The sequence below is a fragment of the Oreochromis aureus genome, linkage group 7, assembly GCF_013358895.1.
Source record: "Oreochromis aureus strain Israel breed Guangdong linkage group 7, ZZ_aureus, whole genome shotgun sequence".
NCBI lineage: Eukaryota > Metazoa > Chordata > Actinopteri > Cichliformes > Cichlidae > Oreochromis > Oreochromis aureus.
In genome coordinates this window covers 40,863,931-40,890,447 of record NC_052948.1, presented here as the reverse complement: position 1 = coordinate 40,890,447, position 26,517 = coordinate 40,863,931, and the positions used below count along the sequence as shown (strand labels likewise).

The following is a 26,517-nucleotide window of genomic DNA, read 5'->3' as shown; positions in this document are numbered from 1 at the left end:
TGTGTGAATGAGACATGTTGAAGCACTTCGAGTAGTTTAATCAAAAATGGTGCCGAATACGAATTTTGAGGAGTTATCGAGGATTACTGAGAAACCCCAAAAACATGGACAAGCAGCACTCACATAATAGAAACCATCTTCGTCAATGTCACCAAACACAGCAATGATGTCACCAGCGCAAAATGTGAGTTCAGCCTATTAAGACAGAGAGAGAAAGGGATACACAAATAATACAAAGTAAAATCCAGCTTTTGTTCCAGTGTATTTAAACAGACTGAATTAAGGTGTACAAAAGTGCTATTTTTGGATAATCTTTGTGGTTTTGTGTAACAATCACATTTCTATGTATTTGTGAACCAAATTTTAAAAGCACATATAAAAGTGTTTAGGTGTGTTGTAGTAGCTGGTTAGATATTTGTGCGTTACACTATAAACACTTAAGCGTTGAGCAGTTTGTCCTTTACAGCAAACAATACCTCAACATCAACATTAGGAGAGCTCTCCCTGGGGTCGTAGTCGTACAGAGCCACCATCCTCCTGGAGGCCTGATCTCGACGCAGGCCTCTTCTGTTCTGCTCTGAAGGGAATTGTAAATGGCATTTTAACAGGGAGCATCCCGTTACATGCTTTCTTTCACAATATTTAACCATTTTTAGAGATGTACGTGGTTGACAGTTATTTGTGAGGGTGTGCATGCTTTTATGGTACCTATTCTATCCACAGGTGTGCTGAGCGGCAGAAAGCCCTGTTTAATGAGCTGGTCCATGGTGTCCTCATCGTCTGCTCGTATCTCTGACACCATGTTACAGGGGATCAGGCCCATCCTGCCTTTCACTTCACCTCTGTAAAACCCATCGGTATCTTTATCCCCATACACCTGGTAGATAAGAGCAATGTTTAAAGCTCATGCTATGCTATTACTACTTTCTTTATCCATTTGACATTTATGCTTTGTTTAATAGTTTACCTAACAGTATGAATTCACCTTAAACACACAAAAAAGAGAATGCAGTACATGAAAGCACTTGAAACTCCCACCCTAATGATCTGCCCCTCTTTGAAGGGCAGCTCTTCATCAGCAGCATCCGGGTTTGGGGACATGGACAGAGGATCGTAGTCAAAGAGAGCCACAAAGATCCTAAAGGGTTCCTCTGGCTCTGACTCATCATAGTACGTGGGAGTGCGGCGATCCCGATCCCTGTAGCCATCTTCAGCACATAAAACAAAAAGTAAAATTCCATTATCCAACCTCACCAACCAATAGACTTACAGAAATGTGGACCAAGTACCGTATTTTTCGGACCATAAGGCACACCGGATTTTAAGGCGCACTGTGGATGAACGGGTCTGTTGTTTTCATACATAAGGCGCACCAAGCGAAACAAAGCAATCAGATAAGTCAAACTTTACTCAGCTCATTCTTCTTGCTTCCTCCACTTCCGTACCAGTGATTCATTAATGTTGAATTCTCTCGCAGCTGCTCTATTCTCATGTTGTTGCAGTATATTAATGACTAACGTCATATTGTGGATGGATTATCTCAGTTGTTCTCCTGACTGAAGTTTGGTCCGTTTACAGCATCCTGCCATGTGATTGCATTTGTCTCTAACCATCAGGAATCTTGCGTTAACTTTTAATTGAGTGGAAAAAAGCTAGCATTCATCCTCCAGCTTCACTGTGTTTATGTTACGCTAACATAGGTGTGTCACTAGCGATCACGTAGCACATCATTATACACCAGCTAGTCCAACTTCAGTAACCGTACAAAAGTCTCTGCTGTTTAGTTTTCTGTCTTCTTTTATGTTGGAAGTGATAGCAGAGCTGTACGTTTGAATTCTTTCAGAAATCTCTCAGTCAGAACATGCTATAACATTTTTAGGTGGAAACCAGTGAGCTAACTTCCTGCTAACTTCTAACTCTGTTAAATTTAATAAATTCTGTTTTCATGGATGCCTGGATGTTAAACTTAATTGTTACACCTGGTAAAGCAGCAACGCTGATTATTCTATTAAAGATGAAAGAATTTAGACAGTTTAACTCTCAGTGATGCTGCAGTGTGTTTGACTTTAGGACCTGAGGAGTTTTGGACCCAGATTACTCTGCGAGGCTCCTGACTACGGTAGCCGTAATGCTCCGACAATCCATCAAGCCGTGCGGCTTCATAGCTTTCCAAAGTCATACTAAAACATTGACAGATTTTTGAGCGCCGTTTACCACATAAAATCGGTTCGAGGTCAGTAAGCACAACCAGAATTCATACATAAGGCGCACTGTCGATTTTTGAGAAAATTAAAGGATTTTAAGTGCGCCTTATAGTGCGGAAAATATGGTAGATGACTGTACATTTACTTTGTGTTATAAGATGCCTTGAAGTTAAGTGTGGCTTTTCTATTACTGTGATGTAAACGTGAAGTAAAGCTTTAACAGCCAGTGATTTTAAATCACTTCCACATTAAAAATTATTCACAAAACTTATTGCTGCATACAGTGAACGCCACTTCTGTGATAAGCAAGTCTGTGATGCCGTGCTTCCGGTCACAGGAAATCAATGAGAGGATCCTGATAAGTCTTATTGATTTGACCATTCAGTATTCAGATTTCACTTTCCTCATCAGGCCATGATTGTGCCTCTAACCATGCAGGAAGAAATCTGTGACCCAGTGAACTATTTTCTGCAGCGCCCACACATGCATCCACAAATACACACATGCTACGTGTGTTTTAATTACTTTATAATTTTTTTTATAGCATGTTTTTTTTAACATTTGAATTTTTACATGGTGTCATGCATGAAAAAGAATCACTTTTTGATGTAAAACCTCATGAACTGTCAGGAAAATGCACAAACTATAAGTGCAATGCATTAATAATGCAACAACTCAGTTATTGCAGTCATTATGAATCGTTAATCATGTTCATGCGTACTTCACAGTTAAGTGTGCAGCTCATAGAAGGGACAAAAGAAACTAAGCATAACAGCAGTGACTCTGTCCAAATGTTGTAATAGTGCTTAATTAAGCATAACTTTTTCATGACGTTACTGATACACTGATAGTTCATAATGCTTTACATCAGTCAATTAGTGCTTCTTCATACATAAAATCATGTATGCATTCATAATAATTTGTGTGCCCTTACCATTAATGGTCATCAAAGGCGAACCATGGTGCAATACACAGACAAATCGTGATTTATGTGCATGACAACATCCGCGACAGACAAGACCCTGACATGCATGCTAAAGCCTTAGAGAAGAAGAAAAAAAACCAAACAAACAAAACCAAAAACATCTGAGAGACAAACAATCTAAAACAACCACACTGTGCCAACCCTCAAGGCAAGAAGAGGTCTCAAGCTGAGGCGGCAGTGTTGTTGTGAAGACCTGTGTATGTTTGATTCGCTACAATAACACTGGGAAAATGCACCACCTAGCAAACACTATATGGCCAGTGCTTGAAAATACAAGCTTACAATATAAAAGAAAGCTAACATCTCAAACTCAGACATCTAAAGAAACAAGAAGCAATGCCAAAGTGGTCATTCTTTAGTGCCTACCACTGTCATATCTTTCAAGTTTCATGCATGACTGGTGTAGTGGGTGTGGTTGTATCACAAAGGGAAGGGTTTTAGCAGGCGTCTGGAGCTCAGTGCAGTGTTGTGAGGCATTCCCTAAACAGTCAGTCAATCATTTATCATCTGCAACTGTGGAAATGTTGATCCTGGACCCAAAGCATGGCTTGCCAATGGGTCCACCATTTCAGTGCAGTGCGGTCATGCTGTTCAACTGTAAGCATAATAACAATAACTATTATTTTTGAAGACAAAACATTTGCAAGTGTCCACAGCTATTTATTGCAGTTTGCCAGGTGCTGGTGGCACTTTTGTTGCCATGCTGTGGTGGTAAAAACAGGACTGCAGGCACATACCATGGGGAGACCTGGTGCCGCCCATGTGCCTGCGGGATGACCAGGTCCTGTGTCGAGCTACTCTGCCATAGTAAACATCCTCGGTGATGGGAGAGAGGTTTCCCTCACTGTTATTCTCAGAGGTTACCTCTACAGAAAATACCAGTTAGAAGGTGATGAGGTTACAAATCAAAGCTCTACTTTCTCCTCCCAATATGTTAAGTGAAGATTTGCGTTGCCTCCTAAAACAGGTGATAACAAATTTTCAGTTATATTTCTAGCCGTCGTCACTGTTAGAGTAGATTAACTTATCACTCTGCGCTCCAACAGTGCAAAGCGGTAATAACAAGAATAATAATAATAATCATCATCATCATCTCTGGAAGATCAAAGTTAAGGTACTGAAGGGGATGAGCATGGTTCGCAGACACAAAGGTGATCTAGAGACACAAAGAAGCTCATGAAGTCTTTATTTAAAAAAAAAAAAAAAAAAAAAAGAGCAAACGCGACTGCACTAAGGGACAGAAAACCTAAAATATAGCCTTCTGCTCATACTGACCAATGGAGGGGACCATTAGGGGTCGTCTCTGAGGCTGGGGACCGCCGTGATGCGCTCGTCTCCCACTATCCCGATCATGGCGGCCTCCAACAGGGGTTGTCTGAAATACACAAACATAGAAAGCATTCGCAGACAAAGCATTCATGAGTTGCTCACAGAATCGTGAACATACCCGTAAACAGCGTGTGAAAAAGTGCATGTCGAACATACTTGTACAAACTGTATGTAAACAAAACCATGCAGTACTCACAGGCAAGCACTGAAACATAGACGCACACACGTAGACTCACATTCAGACATACACACAAGCCCATGGGAAATATTTCCATTCCAAAATTAAGAAATAACTAGTATCGCTCTACCCATCTGATAAAAAAGAAAGGCAAAGATATTTGTGAGTGCAGCCTAGGCTACACCCCTCAGCTTTATGTCTCCCTTTGTCATGATAATCTTTTCAACCCAGTCTCACCCTTTAGCTCTCTCCAGGTTCTGTCCCCTGTCTGCATTTTAATCAAATCCAGTCTATCCCAGTTTCACTGCATAGCACCCAAATACAGAAAGAAACAATCCCTTTCTCTCTGTGTTTCTGATAAATTAGAGGAGCTTTTTGGCAGCAGCAAATGGAGTCTTTGGTCCAGACTTTGAAGATGGCATTTTTCTACACTGACATGTTTGTTCACTGAAGTAAAATAAGCTTCTGTAGTTTCTGCGATGACATGCTTTTAAAAAGTGGAATCATTAGCAGCTGTGGCGGCAAAAAGTCACGTGTTTATGAAAGCAGCAACAGCGGCGCCTGAAAGCATCTAAAAACCCAGTCTCCATCTCTCTCTATATAAATATGTCTCCATAGTGCTGAAAGATTCAAACCCAGCAGCTTTCATTATCTCTGTCTATGGTACTGAAATAGTCAAACCCACTGCATCTGCCCTTCTATCCATGGGCTTTTTCTTTCTGTATAAATTTGAATTAAACTCAGCACACACACTAATGACACATATCAAAAGCAAGGCAGCAGTCTCAACTTAAGTATCTGTGCCTGTGCAGTTCACTGAATAATAATTAATTTGCTTGGATAAGTGCAAAGAACTGCACCTTGGGTGTGTTGTGCGAGTTGCGTCGACGTCCCTCTTCCAGCTTCATCTCAGAGTACAGTTCCTCCTCATCCTCTTCCATGATGTCAGACAGGTCAGAGCCCCGGCTGCTTTCGCTGTGATAATCTTCATTGTGACTATAGTGAGGCTTTTGGTAGTTACACACACAAACGAACAGACGCGATTAAGTCCGCATACAAACATACATACATGCACACACCAAACACACATGGATAAGGCCAGCACGCCCACGTGAACACACGTAAAGACACGGGTTAAGGAGTGTGTACACATGCAACCACCTCAGACGTACATGCACACACACACACACGTCCAGATGCACACATGTGAGGAGGTTTTTGCACTGAAACACACGTTAGGTGCTTGAGCTCAGAAGTGTGATAAGCAAAGTGTGGTGTCGCTTATCACAAGTCTTACCGGCCTCCCCAGCTCAGAGCCTCTGAGGAACTCGTCAACCGAGGGTCCTCTCCGTCGACCGCGAGCAAACCCTTCCTCGTCTTCCTCTTCCTCATCAGAGTGATGCTGGTGAAATGAATGACCCTGTTCTCCATATCTGCCCTGCCTTCTGTCACCCTGAAAACATGCGTGTGTAAATAGGAATGGAACAGCATTAACGGTGTCTTTAGGTTTTATTATAGTAACAAATCACAGAAAGCTGAATATTCTTTTATGTTTAGCAACTTGTAACACTTCCATTCTTCAGCTACTCTAAATTCAAATTAAAGCAACAGTTTAATGACAGTGACTTGTGCTAAAATATGTAACATCATTTTCATTAAGCATCTAGAGTGTTGTGTGAGCCAACATTTCCATTTTCACCAGACCTTTCCGCTTTCTGCTGCCACCCTCTGAGCTGCTTCTCGAGCAATGGCTTTGGCCACAGTGTCCGGGATAAGCGTGCCTCTGGGCTGAGGAAGAATCCTCTGGGGTGAGGGAGACCGTGGATTGGCGGGTGATGGGGCTTCAAGGGTGTGGCCTTGCATGGGCACTGGAGGCTGGACACAAGGAGAGCGTGTAGGGTCCCAGCCAGGTTGGCCAGGTAGAATAGCTCCCCCGTGATGGGCCGCATGGTCTTTGGCATCCAGGTCTCTGGCACTTACTGGTCTCAGAGGTATAAGGTGGGGTTGGGGGTGGGGCAGCAGAGGCAGTTGGTGCTGTGGCCTGGGACCTTGGTGGGGTGGACGAGGCTGAAGATGCAAGGGCTGCGGCTGGGGATGGGGAGGACGAAGCTGGGGTTGCGGGGGTCCACCTTGATGGGGGAGTCTGGGATGGGGTTGAGCATGTGGAGGATGGGGCGGCAGTTGTTGTCCATGGGGTGGAGCAGGAAATTGGGGTGGGGGGTGAGAAAGGTGAGGGGATTGGAGGAGAGGTTGAGCATGGGGGTGTGGAGGGGGGCCCGCGTGAGGATGCACTGGTGGTGGCAGGGGAAGCGGAGGTAGAGGCACAAGCAGGTTGTTTGGAATGACAGCAACTTGGGAGTCCTGGGATTCTCCCTGGACCGACAGTGTCCTAACGATGACTTCCCTGGCCTCGAGGCATTGAATCCTTGTCAGTTCAACCGTAACATAGTCTGCCATAGGGAACAGCACCTCAGCTATCTAGACTCAGAAAAAAATAAATAAATAAATACATAAATAAATGTTAACATAAACAGTGGCTGCAGTTTCATTTTAACAACAACTTAAACATTATTGGTATCAGAGTCAATACATCCAAAACAAAAATGGACGAATCCAGCTACTGAAATTTGACTGGCCCCCTGCACTTTATAGTGTCAAATAAGTGATTTCACTGAACTAACTAAAATACGTCTTTAATTTGATTTATTATGGTGGGAAAAACACTCTTGAGATTTCCACCCAGAGGGGCAGCTCAAAAACAGGTTTCTGCCCAGTGTGGCTGAACGTTGATTTAGCCTTTCAGGTTTACTGTGCTGATTTACTTTAGCAGTCACCAGAGGGAGTGAGAGACCTTTCCAAGACCCAGACCTGCACCGCATGTTAATTACAAGTAGGTGGCACTGCTGAGTGAACTGATGGTAATGATGACATAATGCCACGCTGAAAGGCAGAGGCTGTTAATGTCCCATCTGTGGTGTATATTCTCATGTTTTGACTGGATTACGCATGATTAAACATCTCACAGTGTTGTAAATACTGTATCCCTGTACAGCATGTAGACCTTTGGAATATACATCCCATATGCTTAGGATTTAGCCACAAACTACTGTAGTTTCTCATAACAGAGCACAATACATCACGAGCAATGCCTTTAAAGCAAGATGAGCTCTGTGTGATCACTCATTATATCCTTTTAAAAAGAATGATGTATACAAAGAAAACTAGTCTTGGCAGGCGAGACCAAGACATGCTAACTCACCCTCTGCCCTTTAGTGCAGACTGCGTAACCAATGACATTTGCCCCATTGGATGTGCCTGTGGGAGAGAGGAGGGGGGGCTTCCAGCAGACCTGCAGGACCCCTGGAGCCTGCCCACAGAGCACCTGAACATCCTGGGGTGGCAGCGGAGGCCCTGGGAGGTAACCAATCCAGTGTGTAAGAAAAATAATCTCTTACGGTTTACTGATTTAGTACATGTAGGATACAAACGAGAGGGGGAATGATGTGAAGCATTCATCAGATGCACAAATACGTACACACACACACCACCATGCACAGAAATGCCCAGACACAAAGGAGGAAATGAGGATGTATGGTTGGAGGTTGGGGTGGGGGGTGGGGTTATAATTTGACTTGCATATCTAAATTTATGAAATTACATAACAGCCTATTTGTATTTTGTAGAGATACACAGTTCATGCGGGCGACTTGATAGAATGACATTGCTGGTGGGAAACATTCACAAAACACTGCGTGTTGTGTTTAGACAATGTCATTTAAGTGTATGGTGAGTTATTTTTGCACAACACTAATATTTCCTAACCCAAGATGATCGTCAAATAAATCAAAATGAAAATTTTAGTTTTACTAAATATTTTCAAAACTATATTTTTAGGTCTGTATTGCTTATATATGCTATTCTACTATAACCTTTCAGTAGTCTTTGGAAGAGATGAAAGCTTTAAGGGTTGCTCCAAGATATACACTGCTGTCTCCACATGCAGAGAGCCTGATTACAGCTCAGCATTTCTTTTTCCTGATCTCTTTGAAATCTGGATAAAACATGCACAACTGCATTCGAGCAGAAGCAAATGCACACTGATAGAAAATGGTCATTTCAGCGAGCAGTGGAGGGGCACTGCTTTATATAGAACTGGCTATGTCAGGCTAGGCTATAGGCTGAGGAAATGACTCATCATAGTAATTATTGATCATATCTCGTGCTGCTCTGGTATTCTCTAATTAGTGAAGTGCACTGTGCAGCAAACTTAGGCAAAATTGCATACAAATTTGGTTTCGAACAACAAATTGTGCATTTTGAACGGACATGTGAATGACAGACTTGTTTTTAAAAGGTTTTCAATCTCAGAACCAGAATAAGATGCCATTTTGCCCACATTTCTTAATAAACTGCATATACTGAACAACATGGCACAGTCATTCTCAGTTTCGTGATGACAACCCTCCCTGCAAAATGTGTCAGAGCACTAATGACATCTCTTAGGTTTAGTGCTGAAATATATGGGAAACCCAGCCCAGCACTGAAGCTTCGTTCTGACCTGTTCTGCAAAATGGTGTTGGACCTAGACAAAATACAATACACAACAACGACATGGTAAAGAAATGTGATGCTATACTATTCTAGAGCAGAGTACAAAAACATTGGAATTCATATTACAGTACATGATCTTGCATATGAGAGTTAAACTAAGACTCTTAGAAGCATGTGAAAGTAATCGTCAGCTATTAAGCTGCGCATTATTGATACAGTATCTCTGTGGATAATAATTAACCTTTCTGACCTGCTGCCTGAGTACAGAACTCCACGCCGGCTTCCTTCCTCTCTCTCTGCTCCAGCGGCAGTTGCCACGGCACCTGGTGGGGCTGCGCCACCACCGTCACTTTGTAAACTGTCAGGGGCTTCAGGTTGTGGAACCGTAGTCTATACCTTCCCGGTTTTACCGCTGCGTGCTCTACCCCGTCTAAGAACACAGTGTGAGCATAGTTGCTGTTGCTAGGCAACCAAGAGAGCTCGGCAGTGTCACGCTGAATGTCATCGACGCGCAAACCGCACGGCGCCACCACCACATTGGCTCCCACCAGCAAGGTGCAGCGCAGCTCATCTGACAAGCCCCGGTCTGTGACGCTCTGCACTGACACACGGTGGACGCAGCCGTCCAGGTCCAGCTTCTCCAGCAAACACTTGGTCCGACCACCGTATGGTATATTGGCACGAAGCTCCCCATCTACTAACACATTGTAGCTAGAAATGTTCCCCCAGCCCAAAGGCACTAGTGGAGGCTCCCAGGCCACGATGACACTCCGTGCCAGCTGCTTGATCAAGGTGATCTTTCTGGGGTAAGGCACAACGTCTTCCGCCAGGTCCTCAGGATCCAAGGGCCCACCTGTCCCATTGCTACAGGGAACCAAGGCGTTTGCTGAGCTCAGAAGGCCATCCTGGGAGGCACCCCCGTCCACAGCCGTCAAGGCTAGGGATGTGTGCTCAAGTGGGCCGAGATCTTCCCCTCCGTCTCCAGCCTGAATGCCTGGTTTTTCCTTGTCCTGGACAAACTCCACAAAGTTGGAAGGAACAAGTCCTCTTTGGCCATCCAGCAGCTCGCCTGTCGTAAATAAGTGGCATAAATAAGTACAGACACAAAAGTAGAAAATAACTGAAATATGTCATTCATTTTTTAAATTGATATTCCTAGTTAAAAACAAAAGTAGATAACAGAAAATCCTGCTACTATTTAATAAATGTCTCTTTAGGAAACAGCTTTCTGTTTTGATGCCGCCTGTAAGTGTTAAAATTAGACTTCTCTCACAACACACAGAAAAAAGCAAAGCAATAACTTGAACACACACATAACAATCGGTGAGAGCTTTTTTTTTTTTTTTCCCCCTGCAAGGTGGGAATGAGTCACTGAGTGAGAGGTGGAAGATATGTAAACATACAGCATGTTCTATTCCCTAAGATGTAAGATTCCCCACGGGTTCTCTGATGCCATCTTTCATACTCCAACACACAACTTAGAAAACACTCCTTTCAACATTTCTAAGGACCTCAGCGTTTGAACATTTCCAGGAGCACCCCAGAGTACGTAGATGCTGCGGTCAATGCAGATAAAAAAAAAAGAAAAGAAAAAAAAAAGAAAGTGCTTAGATTTGCAGTGTAGTTTTTCCCCCAAAGGCAACAAGTTTGTCCTCAACAAAGCTCCCTATCATCTCGTCCTTCAATCCCTTTTTCCACAGAGGCCTGGGGGCCTTAAGACCATCTTGGTGTGTCTCTACAAGTGTATCTGAGCGAGTGTGTTTGTTGTTTATGTGTGCTGATGATTAAGCTGAGCCCTGCTGGATTAGTCATCAAACTAAGAGACCAAGGTCCCATCCTGACAACAGCTTGGTATGCAGCCCAAGTCGCCCCTCCTGTGTGGTAAATACAGGGACCGTCTGCAATACCGTGCAATCTGACTGCACACAGCTAATGAATCACGGGGCTTTCTATGACGATCTGTGCTGGCTGCAGGATTGCTAGCAAGGGGGATTAGGATTGCCTCTGATGGAGAAGCCTTCATAATTATAAAGAGATTATACAGAGAGTCAGTCCAGCCACCAGTTATGAAAAAGTATCTGGAAACTTTTCTTCATGACACCACGCATTGACTAAGTGGAAGTCACGGGATGAAAGTAGCCAACTAGTATGTATGACAAACTTATTCTATATCAGGGTGACAAAGCCTGTCAAACAGTCTTTGCAGCACTGTTTACAAAAATGACTGCATCAGCATTACGTTTAGATTGTGCTGTATCATTACGTAACACGACATAATGTAAAGAGACTGCAAAGGCACAAAATGCATCACAGATACAATGTGTCATTCTACACATACAACATTTTTACATTATACCACTTACTGCACAGTGTGCTGTAGGTGCAATGCATTGCATGTTACAGTCAAAAGGCCACAGACAAATACGATGGTGAAAGACAAAACAACTTCTGTGGAGAATAAATGCCAGCTGACACACACTACTCGGCATTTTTGTGTCATTTTGAGACAATACATAATGATGCATACACTTGTTTTCACTGTCAGGCAGCATCAGCGACAGCAGACAAGCACTCAGGCAAAACTGCAGACCTGAACAGAAGAAAACCCATCCTCCCAAATAGAAAATTTGTTACAGTATTTTCAGATTTATGCCAGAATTTGATTTATCGAGCCAGAAGCACGTATCGCCTCACAGACCGCTTCAAATGCTGTATGTTTGTTGCGTGTGCGCGACTCACCTTCATAGAAGCCATCGTCATCCATGTTTCCATACACATACAGATACTTTCCAGCCACAAGGGGGAGTTCTGCTTCAGGATGCTCATTTGGTCCATCGTAAGGGTTATAACTTGAGGGAAAGAAAGATTTTTAATTAATTTGTGAAGGAAAATTAAAGATAATGTGTATTAAAACCCAAAATTAAATTTCTGTATTTCAACTTGTCTTATGCACCTGTATCGGGCAGTGCAAAGGCGGACCTGGCCTGTGTAGCGAGATTTGGACCTGGGTGATGGGCTGGCCTCATCCTCCATCTACAGATAAATGAGGGGAACAAATTAAAGACAAGTGTTATTAGCAGGGATAAGCGACTTTCCTATAGCATGTTTAAGAATTAGCAGTTTGCAGCAACTCTTGGACCATTCCTTTTCAAGATATGAATATGTAAGTTAATTATTTAAAAACAATTAACATAATAGGTTATGCATGCATTATTCATGGATGCAATGTTCTTGGATGCGGCATCACACAGACCCACCTCTGATGAGGGAAACTGTCGGGGGTGGATGGGGTGGTCCGTTGTCACGGTGCTGGATTTGACAGACAGCAGCTCTGGTGGTTCTCCGTCTCCAGTCTGCGGTGAGCAGGGCAAGAACTGGGAGATCAGCAGCGGCGTGTCTGCTGCACTCTCATCACCTGGGAGACATTGATTTCCATAGCAAATAAAGAGTAACTGCCTTTTCCTTCCGCGACCATTTCGCGCTCTTTGGAGCAAAACCATTGATCTCCTGCGGGTACAGCTAACACCCTTCATTTGGAAGGCTACTCCACCCCTATCAGCCCATCCTATCTGCAAAACAGACTTTAAAAAAAATACAAAACAGAATTCCCTGAAGAAATTAACAATACGTAAACAACACAGATCAAGTGCATCACTGCGTTCTTGTGGTTTGTATGTAATATTACGCATTAGCACAAAAACATCAGTGAATTCTGCCCGAAGTGAAGAGACAGATAAAACAGGATTTTCAGCACTTCAAAGACCTTTGGTTTGTGCCAGACTGTATAAATCTACATCACTGATACGGCTCTATTTGCTGCATCTGCAGGTTGCACTATGTGTTGTTAGAATACTAATGTGTTAAATTACACTCGTGTCATACATCAGGCTCGTGATCAAGGGCAGATATTGATCATGAATAAGCACCGTCTCCATTAATGGTATCCACCTCTGGTTTGGAGTGAGTGGGTCCAGCTATAATGTGAGCTGTCTGGGGATTAGATCACTCTGATTATCATTTTATCTGATCATAACCCTTTTAAGCACTAATAATTTTGTAGATGCTTTTATCTGGAGAGCATATATGTTTTTAGAATAGTTAGACCGCACTAATATTTAACCCTGCTAGTCTACAGTTTTATATCACCACTTTATATTACACAGTTACATTAATACTCACAGAACCACACTCACAATCAAGTAAATACATAAAACCGTTCAGCTAAAACTGAGGAAAGTAGTAACCAGAGAAAAAAAATATATATCAGGGACTGATTTTCTAAGACTTTTGATTTGTTTTGCTATATCCCCGTCCCCCAGCCCCATAATTCCCTTTATGGCTCAGTGTGCTTCATACAAAGCTGGCTGTGAGGTGAGACTCACCTGTCTCTGGCTGGGCTTCAAATCTGACCTGCGAGAGTTTCTTCTGTGGTGAGGGCGGGATCTGGGATGCAGAGGTGGTATTACTTTTAAGGATATTCACAGGTTCTGACTGCAGGCGGAAATTCAGCAGCTCTTTGGACAGCTGGTGAAAGTGTTCACTGTGTGACCGGCATTCCTGCTCCAGGTCACGAACCCTGACCTTTGGCAGTTAAGAAAAAGAGCAGAAAGGATTGTGAAGACTGAGAAGAAAAAAAAAAAGAATGGGAGGTGAAAGGTGATTATTCTTCAGGGCTTTAGCAGTATATAATTTTGAATCTCTAGCAATCTAATCTAAACATGTGGAAGTGTAGAGTCATTTACTGATATGGTTAAATTGTGATAACCAAGCGTGAGCACTGCATGAAGTTATATCATAGACATCCTATCAGAGGAAGGCCTAGAGGGGAAAGCGTGAATATACATATAATCACTTTTGGTGATACAGAATATAATTCTGCTTTCACAGGTTTGCAATTAAAGGAAAATTCAAAGAGGAAAGGAAGGGCGATGTAACTAACTAATCAGGGATGAAAATAAATACCTGAAACATTCTGTCCTTATTGTTCTGTTCAGACAAAATGTGGAAATCAGAAGTAGTAAGTAAAGAAAGGGAAAAAATGCAGAAAGAACCAATCATTAATAAAAGCAAACGGAAGGGGAAAAAAACAACGAGAACACAAATGTATTTATGAGTCGACAAAAAAATAAGACAAATATGTTTGTCAAACTGAAATGGACTGGTAAGCACAAAAACACAGAGTGGAAAACATATGGGGATTTCACACCTACAGACAGCACAACTATGCTTTCCCTCCTGTGGCCATATTTGCCCATAACTATAGAGAAACGCGCCTGTGAAAGAGACCAACTGATTCAGTGATTTCTAAGATGATATCTCCTCGACAGAGTTTCAATTTCTCTGACCAAACTGTTTTTCTGAGCCAAACTCAGTCTGCTTGCTCAGTAAAATCGTATTAGAGCGCTCCAGATGGATAATAACGTGACCTCGTATGAACCGCACACAAAGGAGTCTGCGACGTATTGTCGTAGCAAAAGGATTTAACGTAAGATGAGAAAATTATTTTGAGTAGAAGTCTGTGATGAAACAGCGGGTCAGCGATTACCATCGGGGGGGGTCGCGTTAATGCAAGGCGTGACAACGCAACTACTAAACAGAAAAGTTTGGAGCGCACAAAAGCAACATAAATAAGAAGATAGAGGCAGAAATGTGACTGCAAGCACAAAGGAGAAGCTATTGTCTGACTAGTCTGATGTATGAGTCACAATCTGGTGTGGAGTACTGAAAAAAACTACACAATAGTGTAGCCAAGCAGATAAGTGCTCTGCTGGAAGAGGGACGGGGGGGAAACTTACTTATGGGACCTCATTAGAAGAGAGTCCAGAACCCCAACGGTATCCATGTGTCATAAGTTCAAATTTAGAATAAACTTATGCTTCGTTTGCCTCGTATGGCTCCACATTGAAACCCTGTTTGTCCACCCACGCAATTAGCCTGATTAAACGTCGTTGAAGGCCTATGTAGGCGTGTGCAGACGGTGCCTTTTTTAACATCTCTCTTAATGTCTTGCCAGTTTTAATGCACTAGTTAGTCCAAGAAACGTCACTTTTCAATTTACTTAATTTAAATAATTTCCTGCATCTCTGCGTTCAATTTCAGGCTCAGCAGAGTTGAGGTGATTACTGAAAATGGTGTGGGTGTGAGTCACGCAGTTTAACTAATACATTCATTTGACAAATATACCTCGCTTATTTTATTTTAGCCCCAAATTTAGGATGGCTCTGGAGATGGCAGTGTTGGTTGATATTAGCCCAGGCTAAAATATCTTAAGAACTGCACTGGAAACAGACAAAAAAAAAAAAAAAAAAACCTCCTGCTGGGGTGAAGATAAAAAAAAAGAAACTCAAGTTTCTACATTTACGCAATTGAATTCTGGACAAGAAAAACTCTATATTGTGTCTTGCAACATCAAAGGTGTGCACTTTTATCTCCTTTTTGATGTCAGATTGTGGGCTTTTGATTAGCTAACATTTCCTCCCAGTTAGGGTTTATATAGCCACCTGTTGCTTTGGCATGTGCTTGACAGACAGTAGATCGCTCTTTGCGTTTACATTTGGACTGAGATATTTTTCAAAATGACCTCAATACATAGACAAGCTTCGTAATGTTCTGGGTCTTTTTCATATGTTCCAAAAAGGAGAGCTTCATCACCAGCTCATCCATGTTTCCCCTTATTTCATCTGGAAAACTGACCCAATACTACATGAACCATCTTAAGGATGTGTTTTGATTCACCTGCTTAAAACAGAAAGCTCCACTATGTTTAAGAAACACAGCAATCCAGGAAACATAAGGGTTCGTTTAGCTTACTGTACCTCTAACAGGTGTACTGCTTCCTCATGCTCTTGGTCAGTTTGAACCCAAGCCTGCAGAGAACACACAGAAACGCACAATGACAGCTGACACTGTGATCACAGTCCATGAGGTAGAATAGACAGTACACAGCTGACATACTGTCAACGCAATACCCTGGCGGATGCTCACTGGTTCATCAAACAGAGCTGGTACTTGAAGAGATGCCTACTTCTGATGGTACAGCTCCAATAAAAAGCAACTGGCTTATTTTAGGACATGTTAGTGTCCAAGTACTGGCTGTTAAAGGCAGTGAAATTAAACCCACTCTTGAGCGACTGTGCAAATCAATTTGTCTCAGTTTTGAATGATCTGCATCTTTTTGAACATTAATGATTCTCTTTTGAACAAACATCAATGCAAAAATGGGACCAAAATGAGACAAACAAACCTCATAGACTTCTGAGAAAGAGACACTTTTCATCATGTTAGACTTGTGGTCTAATCCAGAAGGTATTTGATATTATTTCAGTCATCAGCATAGGAAGGATACAGTAAGCAGGAACACATGCACACATGTATATTCTTTTTTACGAAATATCAAAAAAGAATAAAACAACCACAACAGGTCAGATCATGTTGCAAGATGTTTGTAACGTGTACAAATATATCAGCAACTACAAAGGCAACATTTTTAGCCGTGTTCTTCATCACACGATCAAAGGGACCATGGCTGCATTTGTAATCACATCTGCTGATTTGGGGACGGATTATATGAGGTATCTGTATTGTCTGATACAGTAGCAGTGATTCACCATAAAGTGGCTCAAGACATCAGTATCCAAAGACCTTAACAAAGACCTTAGGCATACATTCACTACACAAAAGTCGATAACCAAGGAGGGATACTGCCAAAAGTATTAAAAAAATAGACTTAAAGTGGTTTTTACACATACCTTTTGCAATTGATTGATCTCCTTCTGCTTGGTGTGAAGGGCCACCAAGGCTTGCTCATGCTCTGTCTGCAACTGTTGCTTTAGCTCTACAGCCTCATGCATATGCTAGGAAGAAACAGAGGAAGCAGAAGGAGGAGAGATTATTTCTAACACTACTGCAAAAATAATAAATTGCCCAGCTGCAATCTTTCGTTGAAAACAGTATTCTCACATTTCAATGTCATCGAGTAAATCTATTCTCTCTACCACTCTGGCAAGAGCTTTTGAGGAATCTGAGCCCCGTCCACCTGATTTAGCGACATTGCATCCATTTCTGAGGAAAAATGAAGACTGCTTGAAAAATGGGAATAGCCACAGTGTTGTTGCATCAGCTTCAGTGTAATAAATCCCACAAATTGAAGTGAAGCATTGCCTAATCCTCAAAGATTAAACCAAGCAATTCATTTGAAAGGTTGCCAAGAGTTGGATAAAAATATTAATACCAATTACCACCTAGTTTATCTAAGGCTGAAGTAGAAGAAAACAGCTTGCTTCTATATGACAGTTTGGAGATCTGCCTACCAGCAGCCCGTTAAGCTTAGTAATTAGCACATTATATCTTGGTTGTTTAAAGTTTAAAGATTTTGCACCCTCACATACGATGTCACGTAAGAGGCAAGGTACGTGAAGAGAAAAGCATTAAGTAACACTGGCTTCTGCAACATATATATCTCTTGCACCAAACATACTCTATAGTCTGCACTGACTCACACAAAGCTGTCACGCATAGTCGCTCCTGATCCAAATCTACCCTTTGCCAAATTAGCCAAGTCATGACTATACAGTATCTATGCATGAAGTCACAACCAGCTGCCACATCTTGCAGAAACAGAATTAAGGCCATAGGATGTCTCTGTGAGCTTAAGAAGAAAAGCTTAGAAAGCTCTGACATTCATATTTTTTTCCCTGTGTTCTTTCTCCCTTGAAAAAAGAAAATCTTCTTTACCTCCCGGAGTGGCTTCGAGGTGTCCTGAGCAGCCAGTCGCTGCTTTGCATAATCATGGAGAAGCTCTAAGCTGCAGAGGACCGGGGTAGCTGAGAGGCTGTCACTGGAGCCTTAGTGAAACTGCTTTTTTAACCCTTGCTTTTTCACACGGGAACCAATGGTCACGCCTGCATTTAAACACCTCGTTTTTTCATTTTAAAAAGATCTGCGATCCTTCACTTTATCTGCTTTGGTTAACTTATTACAATTTCAAACAGCTCATACCCTTGGACTACTGCAGAGTTATCCAAGGCCTACACTGCTTGATGTGGACTCGAAGCCTTGAAAAGTTGACTAAGACTAGATTGAAACAGCAAAAGAAAGATGCTGACTTATTTGAGACAAGAATCAAAACAGACTCTATTTAACTGGATTAAAAGCATATGACATCAGGCACCTGAAAAAAACAATGCAACTGACTGCCTATAAAATTCATGATGTCTTATGAACTGACTTAAAATTATTGTCAAAAACCTGAGGCTTGATCTGATATTCGTTGTTGAGAAGTTTCAGACTTTTTTTGGAGCTAATGCTTTGGCTGTTCCTCAGGACAGTCTCACTTGTCAACATCAATAAACTGGTTGTGTCTCTACTGAATGAGGAGGAAGACACTGGCAAATTAGAAACATCTGTCAGCAGTGTACCAAAAAAAAACCCAGGAGGTCCCCAAAATCCAACTGGAAGATAAATCACAGGCAGATAATGGTCAGCTCTCCATCACATTACTATAATCACGCTTCACAATTTTTCAGACTACACTCTGTATTTACCTCTGTTGACACACAGACATGCCTAACAAAGGTCTGATGTCACTGCAGATTATTAGTGTATATGTTTGTTCTCATTTCTAATCCTGTCCTTTCTGATCACTGCCAACGAAAATCTTACCATCTTCAACTCTGTTTTGTAAGTGTAACATGAGCCATGGCCACAGATAAGAAAAAAACTACTAAATACAATATTGTGGGGTTTTGGTTTATTTTACAAAAAAATCTGTTTCCTAGTTAAATTGGTTGCTCTCTTTAAAGACGGCAGTTTTTGGTCCTCTGTATGTTTGCTCACAGAGAAATCAACAGTCTCTAATTTTTATAGTAGTTCCATTTTAATGGATACACAGAAAATTTACCAAAGATCCTGAAAAAACAAATTATGTGAAAATTATAAATTGATTTGCATGACATTGAATGAAATGAGGAAAACATGACTTAGTACTTTGTGGAGAAACCCTTGTTGGCAAGCACAGCAGCATTTCTTGTAGTTGGTTACCAGGTTTCCAAACATCGCAGGGCTAAGAGATCATGACCTTTAAGTTTTCTTTCTTTACCCACTCCTATGTTACCTTGGTGGTATGGTTTGGGTCACAGCCATGCTGGAAGATCCATCCACAACCCATCTTTAGGGTTCTTGCTGTCTAAGTACTCATCCAAAATTTCATGGTACAGGGCCCCATCCACTGGCCTCTAAATGTGGCCAGTGGATGCACCCTTTGGAGAAAAACGTCCCAAAAGAATAAGTTTCCACCTCCGTCCTTGGCAAACAAGTTGATGTCAAAGAGTCTGATTTTGGGTCCATCTCTCCACAGCACTGCCTCCCAAGCCTTCTCTGGATCATTTAGATGTTCATTGGCAAACTTAAGACGGGCCTGTGCATGTGGCCTTGAGCAGGGGGACCTTGCAGGTGCTTCAAGACTTTAATCCATTATGCCAAAGTGTGTTACCATTGGTGTCCTTGGTGACTGTGGTCTCAACTGCCTTTAGAATATTAACAAACGCCTCCCATGTAGTTTTGGTCTGATCCACCATCTTTCTCACCCCATGAGGCAGGATCTTGCATGGAGCTCCAGACCCAAACACAGCCAATCGGTGAGAGCCAGAATTCTGGCTGTGTTAAAGAGGATCAAATATCTATTCTTTTCTGGATTATTGGTTGATATTCTGTCTGCCTGCATAACACTGAACTACCATAAAAATTGGAGACTTTTCATTTCTTTGTAAGTGAGCAAACTTACAAATTCAGCAGGGGATCAAATAATTATTTCCTCCCACCTTGTGTTCTAACTTGTATACCAGACTTTGACCAAAACAAAACAAAACTTTTGTTATCAGATTATGTGACTAAAAATAATACAGACAGTGCTGCATCTCATTAGTTTTGAACCAGGTCTTTTTCTTTTCTTTCACATTGTGTTTCTACCATCTCTGCTTTCTCCACCCACATTATCCTGTGTAATTTTCTCTAAATTATTTCTTTGTCTCCATAATCAATGCACAATGAGAAAGTGACAAAGCTTTCTCTGCTGTATCGGGGAGCTGGTCAGTTTTTCTCATGCGGGTACATTTCGCTCTCAAATATCCTGACAGACAGACAATCGATAGGAGATGCAGGGAGGCGAGGATTTGTAATGAGAGTCCCTCTCGCAGTGCAGCAAGACTGTGTCTGATTACTATTGGCAGACCAGAACACAATAAAGAAAACAGCCTTTCCATGAAGCCGGTGACACTCCACCTCATGTATTGCCTCAGTTTCCTTCTCAGGTTTTCTGGGGACACAAATGCATGGGAAATGGGAATATTTCCGAAAGAGTCACAGTAAAACTGGGCCTGAAAAATCAATTATCATGACTGGTGTGAGGACCACTGAAGTGAACACATGATGGATTACCAGGGTGAAGATGGGAATTCTGGAGAAACGGAGTGAGATGGATTGATGTAATGGAAAAAAAGAAGCAAGAAAGGGAGGTTTAGGCTTGGGTCATCACATCTTATCTGCTCATAGGTACAACAGGTGTGTGGTTGACTTTACAGACAGATTGTTTAGTCATCTGTTGAACTAAATTTAGGCTCAAATAAATGCATAGAAACTGAATAATAATTACAGGTAATTAAATCTAAAATCTGTGCGAAGAGTAGGTAAGACAATAAAATTTATACAAGAAATGAGTGAAATATTTAGTCCAGGGGTCTATGTGTGGTGAAACAGCACAGAGGAACTCAAATCTGATATTATTAAGGCAAAAAATTTTGTCCCACCTTTAAAACGTGTTCCAGGTTATCCACTTTTTCCTGGAGTTGGCTCCTCTGCTCCTGGGCCACGTCTCTCTCCTGACTCACTACAGCAAAAGTCTGTCTCAGCCGGTCATAGTCGGATTGCACCTGCAAGAATTCGAATCATGAATTGAGCACAGACACAACGAAGGGATAGATGAGAAACAAGCGAAGGTTAAGTGGATTGTTAAAACATGGATTTGAATAACTGTGGGTGGAAAAGAAAAAAAGGTCAGCAGCAAAAGAGGCAAAGAGAAAACCACAACAAAGCGAAGAAAGAAAACACTTTAATTGCGTCGTTGTTTTACTTGAAGAGTCTCAAAATGCAGTCTGTTTTATAAAGAGCAAAACAAGCATGCAATTTTTATGAGGTTTGTTCTTGCAGCAGACCTACTTTTCACATTTATGAATAGAGGCTGCATTTTTGTGGCTCGAGGGTTGATTGGGAGTTCATAGTTTGAAGAGAAATTAATCAGCACATTTCCATTTAAAGTTGATGAGACAGCGTTGCTGACTTGAGCGTTTCTGCCGCTCGTCTCTTCATCGGTCAGAGGCCTTGAGCTAAGCCGGTTCCTCAGAGGACTGAGCTGAACCACACCTATCATCTCATTAATTAGCATGAGATGAGAGACACAATAGATAAGCTTACTCACAAAAATAACATTTAGAAGTACATCAAAGATACATGCGGCTTAACAAGGATGAATATTTCTATTTTATCTAATCATTTTATTTAGAGATCAATTGTGTCACTGCTGCTGCTACTAATTAAACCTGACAAGCAAAGACGTTGTTTTTTATTCAACATTCTTTGCTTAACATTTTGATTTAATCAGTTATATTTCTGATATTTCTTAAAAACTCAGTCGCTAAAAGAAAAGTTACCAGTAACGACTCTGAGCAATCAAAATAACACTGCTTCTGTGATAAATATAGAAAAGTTAAGTTGATAAGTTCTCTCTAATCTATCAAAGATCCTACGAAGCAAATGCAATTTATGTACTCTGATTCTCTAATCACATCCCCTGTCTTGTTTCCCGTCTCTTGATTTCTTACTCTCAGCTTCTGTCGTTCTCTTCTCCCCCTTTCATTAATTCACTATCTATTTATGCGCACGTAAATACATTTTCACTGTGCCTTTGTCTTAATTGCCCTTACAAGCCAATCACACTCAGTTATACAGTACATGTGGCAGGACTGCACACACGTTTGCCCCACTTTCTTTTCATCTCCGTGGCCACCTTGTCGGTGAACAGATGGCATCGTTTTCTCTGACACTTTGGAGCAAAAGCTCCGAGCAGAGTCCCTGGACACATGTCAGATCTGTCCCCTCTGTGAAAGTCACAATTAGCGCCAGAGCAGCTAATCGCCTACCATCACAAACAGTCACTGTCTCTCTTTATGGGTCTGTGTGCATGCGTATGTATCAGTATGTGAAGTCAGGAAACCAGGAGGCAGGATTAGTAAAAGCACAATATTAGGAAAGGGAAATGTAGCAGTAGTGTGTGTGTGTGTGTGTGTGTGTGTGTGTGTGTGTGTGTGTGTGTGTGTGTGTGTGTGTGTGTGTGTGTGTGTGTGTGTGTGTGTGTGTGTGTGTGTGTGTGTGTGTGTGCATGTACAACACGTCACAAGTTTTGAGCCAACCCTTTTTTCTGTATATTTTGCTAGAAAAATCAGAAATAGGTGCAGCAATTAATTGAAACACGTCCAAACATACGTGGAAATACAGTAGATAAGGCAAAATAGAGTTTGCACAATTCTAATGAGGTTAAAGTCAATAGTTGGTATGATTGTCTTTATTCTTTAGCACAACTTAAACTGTCTTAGGTGAGCTTTCTAGTGATTTCTTCAAGCAGTCTTCAGGAATAATTCTCCATCTTCAAGTTATTCTTTGAATGTTGGCGTCTGGTTCTGTTCTTTGTCAAGATGATCCCACAATGTTTCAATAACAGCTCCAAGGAGGTCAATCCGTGACTGATAATATTCCACTGTGTGTTTTTGTATTCAGGTGTTTTACTTTTTTCCTTTTAATGCACTGGCAGTGTGTTCAGGATCATTGTCATGCTGAAAAATTAAGCTGTAGCTAATTAAATGCTTTCGAAGTTGGACCAAAATCTGACGCATTTTGAATTGTAGGCCCAAACCATGAGAGAGCTTCCATTGTGTTTGCCTTGCTTAAGAATGGTGTCTTAATAGCCATTCTTCCACTGAGACCATTTCTGTTTGGTATATTTGTTATTTACTTTTGTAGATTCAGCTAAAGAAATTAGTGAATGAAAACAGCCAGGAACAAGGACAGGACTGAAAATGAGTGAAAAAGAAGCCAATGTCCAATGAAAAACTTCGACAGACCTTCAGAAAAGCTGAAGAACTATTGCTCAAGAACAGTTATATAAATGACAAAAACAAATGAGGCACCTTGAAAGCAAAACATTAAAAAAAAATTGTGGCTCAACACTATTAATATGGGGAGATCAATCTGATATATTGATCTGGCAAGATGGATAAGTTCCATCATATGACTACTCCTTTTTCTCAAAGCCACTGTGTGTGCGTTTCTTTTCCTGCATCGCTGATACAGAAAAACTGATCATCACAGGCTCATTCACTGATTTCTTTCATTTTCGTGTGTGTGCACTTCTGATGCATACTTGCACAGTGCATGTTTGAATCTCTCACCTGGTCATACTTGGATGCCTTCAGATGGTGGTTGATCAACTCAAGGTTCAAACGATTTTTCTCCTGCAAGGCAGCATGGAGCTTTGCTTTCTGAGAAGGAAGAGAAAGCAACAAAGAAAGAGTTGGTTGTCTTGTTCCATTATCCTCCTGCTTACAAAGAAATTTATATCTGAGTGCATCATGTATGCAAGCCACACAGCAAAACTCCACCTTAAAATTATTATATAAGTGAAAGAAGCGACCTGAGCAACTTAGGTTAGCGTCGATCGTTCCCTCCATATGTATGCATGCATGCATGCGTGTGTGTGTGTATGTGCATGTGTGTGTGTGTGTTTGTGTAGATAAATCTTTTTCTAAGATGCCGTCTGGAGGACAAAACCCACAGCTGCATACTGTCACCCTCCATTTGGTATGTGGCTTTAGGAATCGAGGGTGAAAGCTGAAAAGATGAGGGAATGGGAAGAAAGAAAGAGAGAAAAATGGGGTGGGGGAAGGGGTGGGGGGCTAAATAAAGAAAATTGGAATTGTGAGAAAGAGCAACAGGAAGCAAGAAAATCTGAGGGAGAAATAGGGGGGAAAAAACTAAAGTGAGGAGAAAAAGATGTAACAAGGGAGTGCCAGAATGTTAGTCGAGTACTAAATAAGCAATCGTGCGCACACTGTCAGTAAAACCCTCCTAGCTAAAGACGAGATTAACTTGCAAACCACGTAAAAGGATTGAAAAGTGATGTGCAGTTCCTGTCTGCTCCCTCTACATTCAGAAGTTGTCATGCCGCTGGTGCTGCAGGTACTCAAGCATTACATAATTACGCCAGACTTAAACTAGGCCAGTGCTCTCCTCCTATCACGCCACAGCGCATTCAAGAGTGATTTTTACTGCGACTGTTCATATCCTGGCACGTAATACCACTTCACTGATACTGCTCATTGCCATTCTCAACACTCCGGCATTAAAATGTGGGTAAGTAATTTATAATAGCACCAAGGCCTTTCCTCTTTGTCTTCAAACAAAAAGCAACAGGAGTTAATGACAGGTTTTATTTTCTTGGTATGTCTAGTTGGGAAAAAGAGCAGGGCTTGTTTTTAAAAATACTGTCTCCAAATGCAACAGTTACTGTCCAGGTGAGGTTTGAAAGTAAACTTGGATTTCAGATACATTGAAACACAACCTCTATACATTTATATTCAAAACAGCAGAGCCACACTTGTAATGGTTTAAGTTAAGTTTACTGGGTTTGGGTTATTCTTTGTTTCTCCTGCTTCATTTTGAAAGTACTATATTACTACCTACTACTATTACTGTCTCATGCCTCATTAGTTTCACTTGCTCCTTGTTAAACTGGCCTCCTTGAGTCTTGAGCTACCCTTCACGACATAATTTCTTTATATGTTGCTTCCAAAGAGCCATAACTTCTTGTCATTTTTAAAGTGGTCTTGAGCATCAGTTCTCCTTTTGGCATTGGCTGCGTTTTCTTTTTTGTTTGTTTATCCACTTAATGTTGACCTTTGAATCATTCAACCTTAGCAAGCTACCAATTATTAGTAGACTGTCAAAAACGTACGTGCTGTGGAGTGTGTCCTTAAAAAAATTGCAGATCAGTCATGGATTGGCCTCCCCAGATCCCAGACCTAAACATTACTGAAGCAGTGTGGGATCATCTTGACAGAAAACAAATCAAAAGGCAGCAAACATCCAAAGAAGAGCTCTGAATGTCCTTTAAGAAGCCTGGAGAACTATTCCTGAAGACTGCTTAAAGAAATGACAAGAAAGTTTGCCTAAGAGCGTTTAGGCTGTGTTGAAGAATAAAGGTTTTCATACCAAATATTGACTTTCCATCTTGTTGCACTAACTGCACGTGTTTGTGCATGTTTCAGTGAATTACTGCACTTATTCCCCATTTTCCTAGCAAAATATAAAGAAAACTTTTGCACAGTACTCTATTTAGTTTGAGTCAGCCTTTGTCAGACTGTGTGTGTCTACTATTTTTTGTGCTATTGTATGTTTCACTGACTTGTTCTCCATCTCATTTTTTTTATCTTTGTTGTGCTCATTTGGATTGTTTGTTACCCTTTGACAGCTTAGTATAACAAACCTCAGTCTATCTACATTCTCTTTCGTATTATACTTAACAGCGCTATGTAATAGCATATCGACACACCATACATCAGCGCAATATGCTCTCGTGAACCTGACTGTCATGAGTTAAAAAATGGCCAAAGCTTTGTATCACCTTCTGCAAGAGAAAAGACTGTGGAGCTCAGAGGTTTATGATCAAATTTATCAGTACAATAAATCGAGGAACTCAATAAACTCTGGACAAGAGGAGGAGAGAGAAAAACAGACATGGTGAGGGGCCAGCCAGATTCATTCATCTCTTTGTGTGCAGGCAGAGTGACAGCAAGGGATGTCAGAGAGACACAATCAAACCAAGACCGAGATAGAGAACAGACAAGGACAGGAAGACACAGAGACTGGTGAGTGAGTTCACTTGCTGCTGTTATTGTGTAACTCATGTCGCCACATCACAGCCCTGCAAACTACAGCGTTTTTCAATGTACAGAACCACACCTACAGCAGCAGTTACAAATCCTCCTGCTATACTGCTGTTAATTAAGCAGAAATGAAAAACAGGGAGATGTCAGTCTCAGTCATGCACTTCACTAAATCTCCAGGACACGGTCTTGTAGCAGACACCATAAGACAGGCGGGGAGGAGATGGACTGAATGTAATAGAAACCCTAAACTTTCTTTTGCTCACCTTTCTTTCCCGTCAA

The 26,517-nt window shown here is 41.5% G+C and overlaps 1 protein-coding gene across 2 annotated transcripts in view; it reads right to left on the bottom strand.

The window, feature by feature from the left end:
- Window positions 1–26,517, bottom strand: part of si:ch73-287m6.1 (RIMS-binding protein 2) — a 44,929-nt gene that overhangs the window by 5,185 nt on the left and 13,227 nt on the right. Inside the window, exons 2-19 of one of the 2 annotated variants that reach the window (XM_039614197.1) lie at window positions 23,743–23,832; window positions 21,049–21,171; window positions 16,996–17,100; window positions 16,063–16,113; window positions 13,630–13,828; window positions 12,505–12,662; window positions 12,201–12,280; window positions 11,987–12,096; window positions 9,498–10,316; window positions 7,956–8,107; window positions 6,401–7,174; window positions 5,994–6,149; window positions 5,557–5,703; window positions 4,465–4,564; window positions 1,039–1,208; window positions 709–877; window positions 477–577; window positions 124–195 (exon numbers count right to left, since the gene is read on the bottom strand). In XM_039614197.1, coding sequence (XP_039470131.1) covers window positions 124–195; window positions 477–577; window positions 709–877; window positions 1,039–1,208; window positions 4,465–4,564; window positions 5,557–5,703; window positions 5,994–6,149; window positions 6,401–7,174; window positions 7,956–8,107; window positions 9,498–10,316; window positions 11,987–12,096; window positions 12,201–12,280; window positions 12,505–12,662; window positions 13,630–13,828; window positions 16,063–16,113; window positions 16,996–17,097 — 3,360 coding nt within the window. In that variant the 5' untranslated portion in view covers window positions 17,098–17,100; window positions 21,049–21,171; window positions 23,743–23,832. The remainder of the gene's footprint in view (window positions 1–123; window positions 196–476; window positions 578–708; window positions 878–1,038; window positions 1,209–4,464; window positions 4,565–5,556; window positions 5,704–5,993; window positions 6,150–6,400; window positions 7,175–7,955; window positions 8,108–9,497; window positions 10,317–11,986; window positions 12,097–12,200; window positions 12,281–12,504; window positions 12,663–13,629; window positions 13,829–16,062; window positions 16,114–16,995; window positions 17,101–21,048; window positions 21,172–23,742; window positions 23,833–26,517) is intronic. The other variant, XM_039614198.1, reaches the window with a different exon arrangement.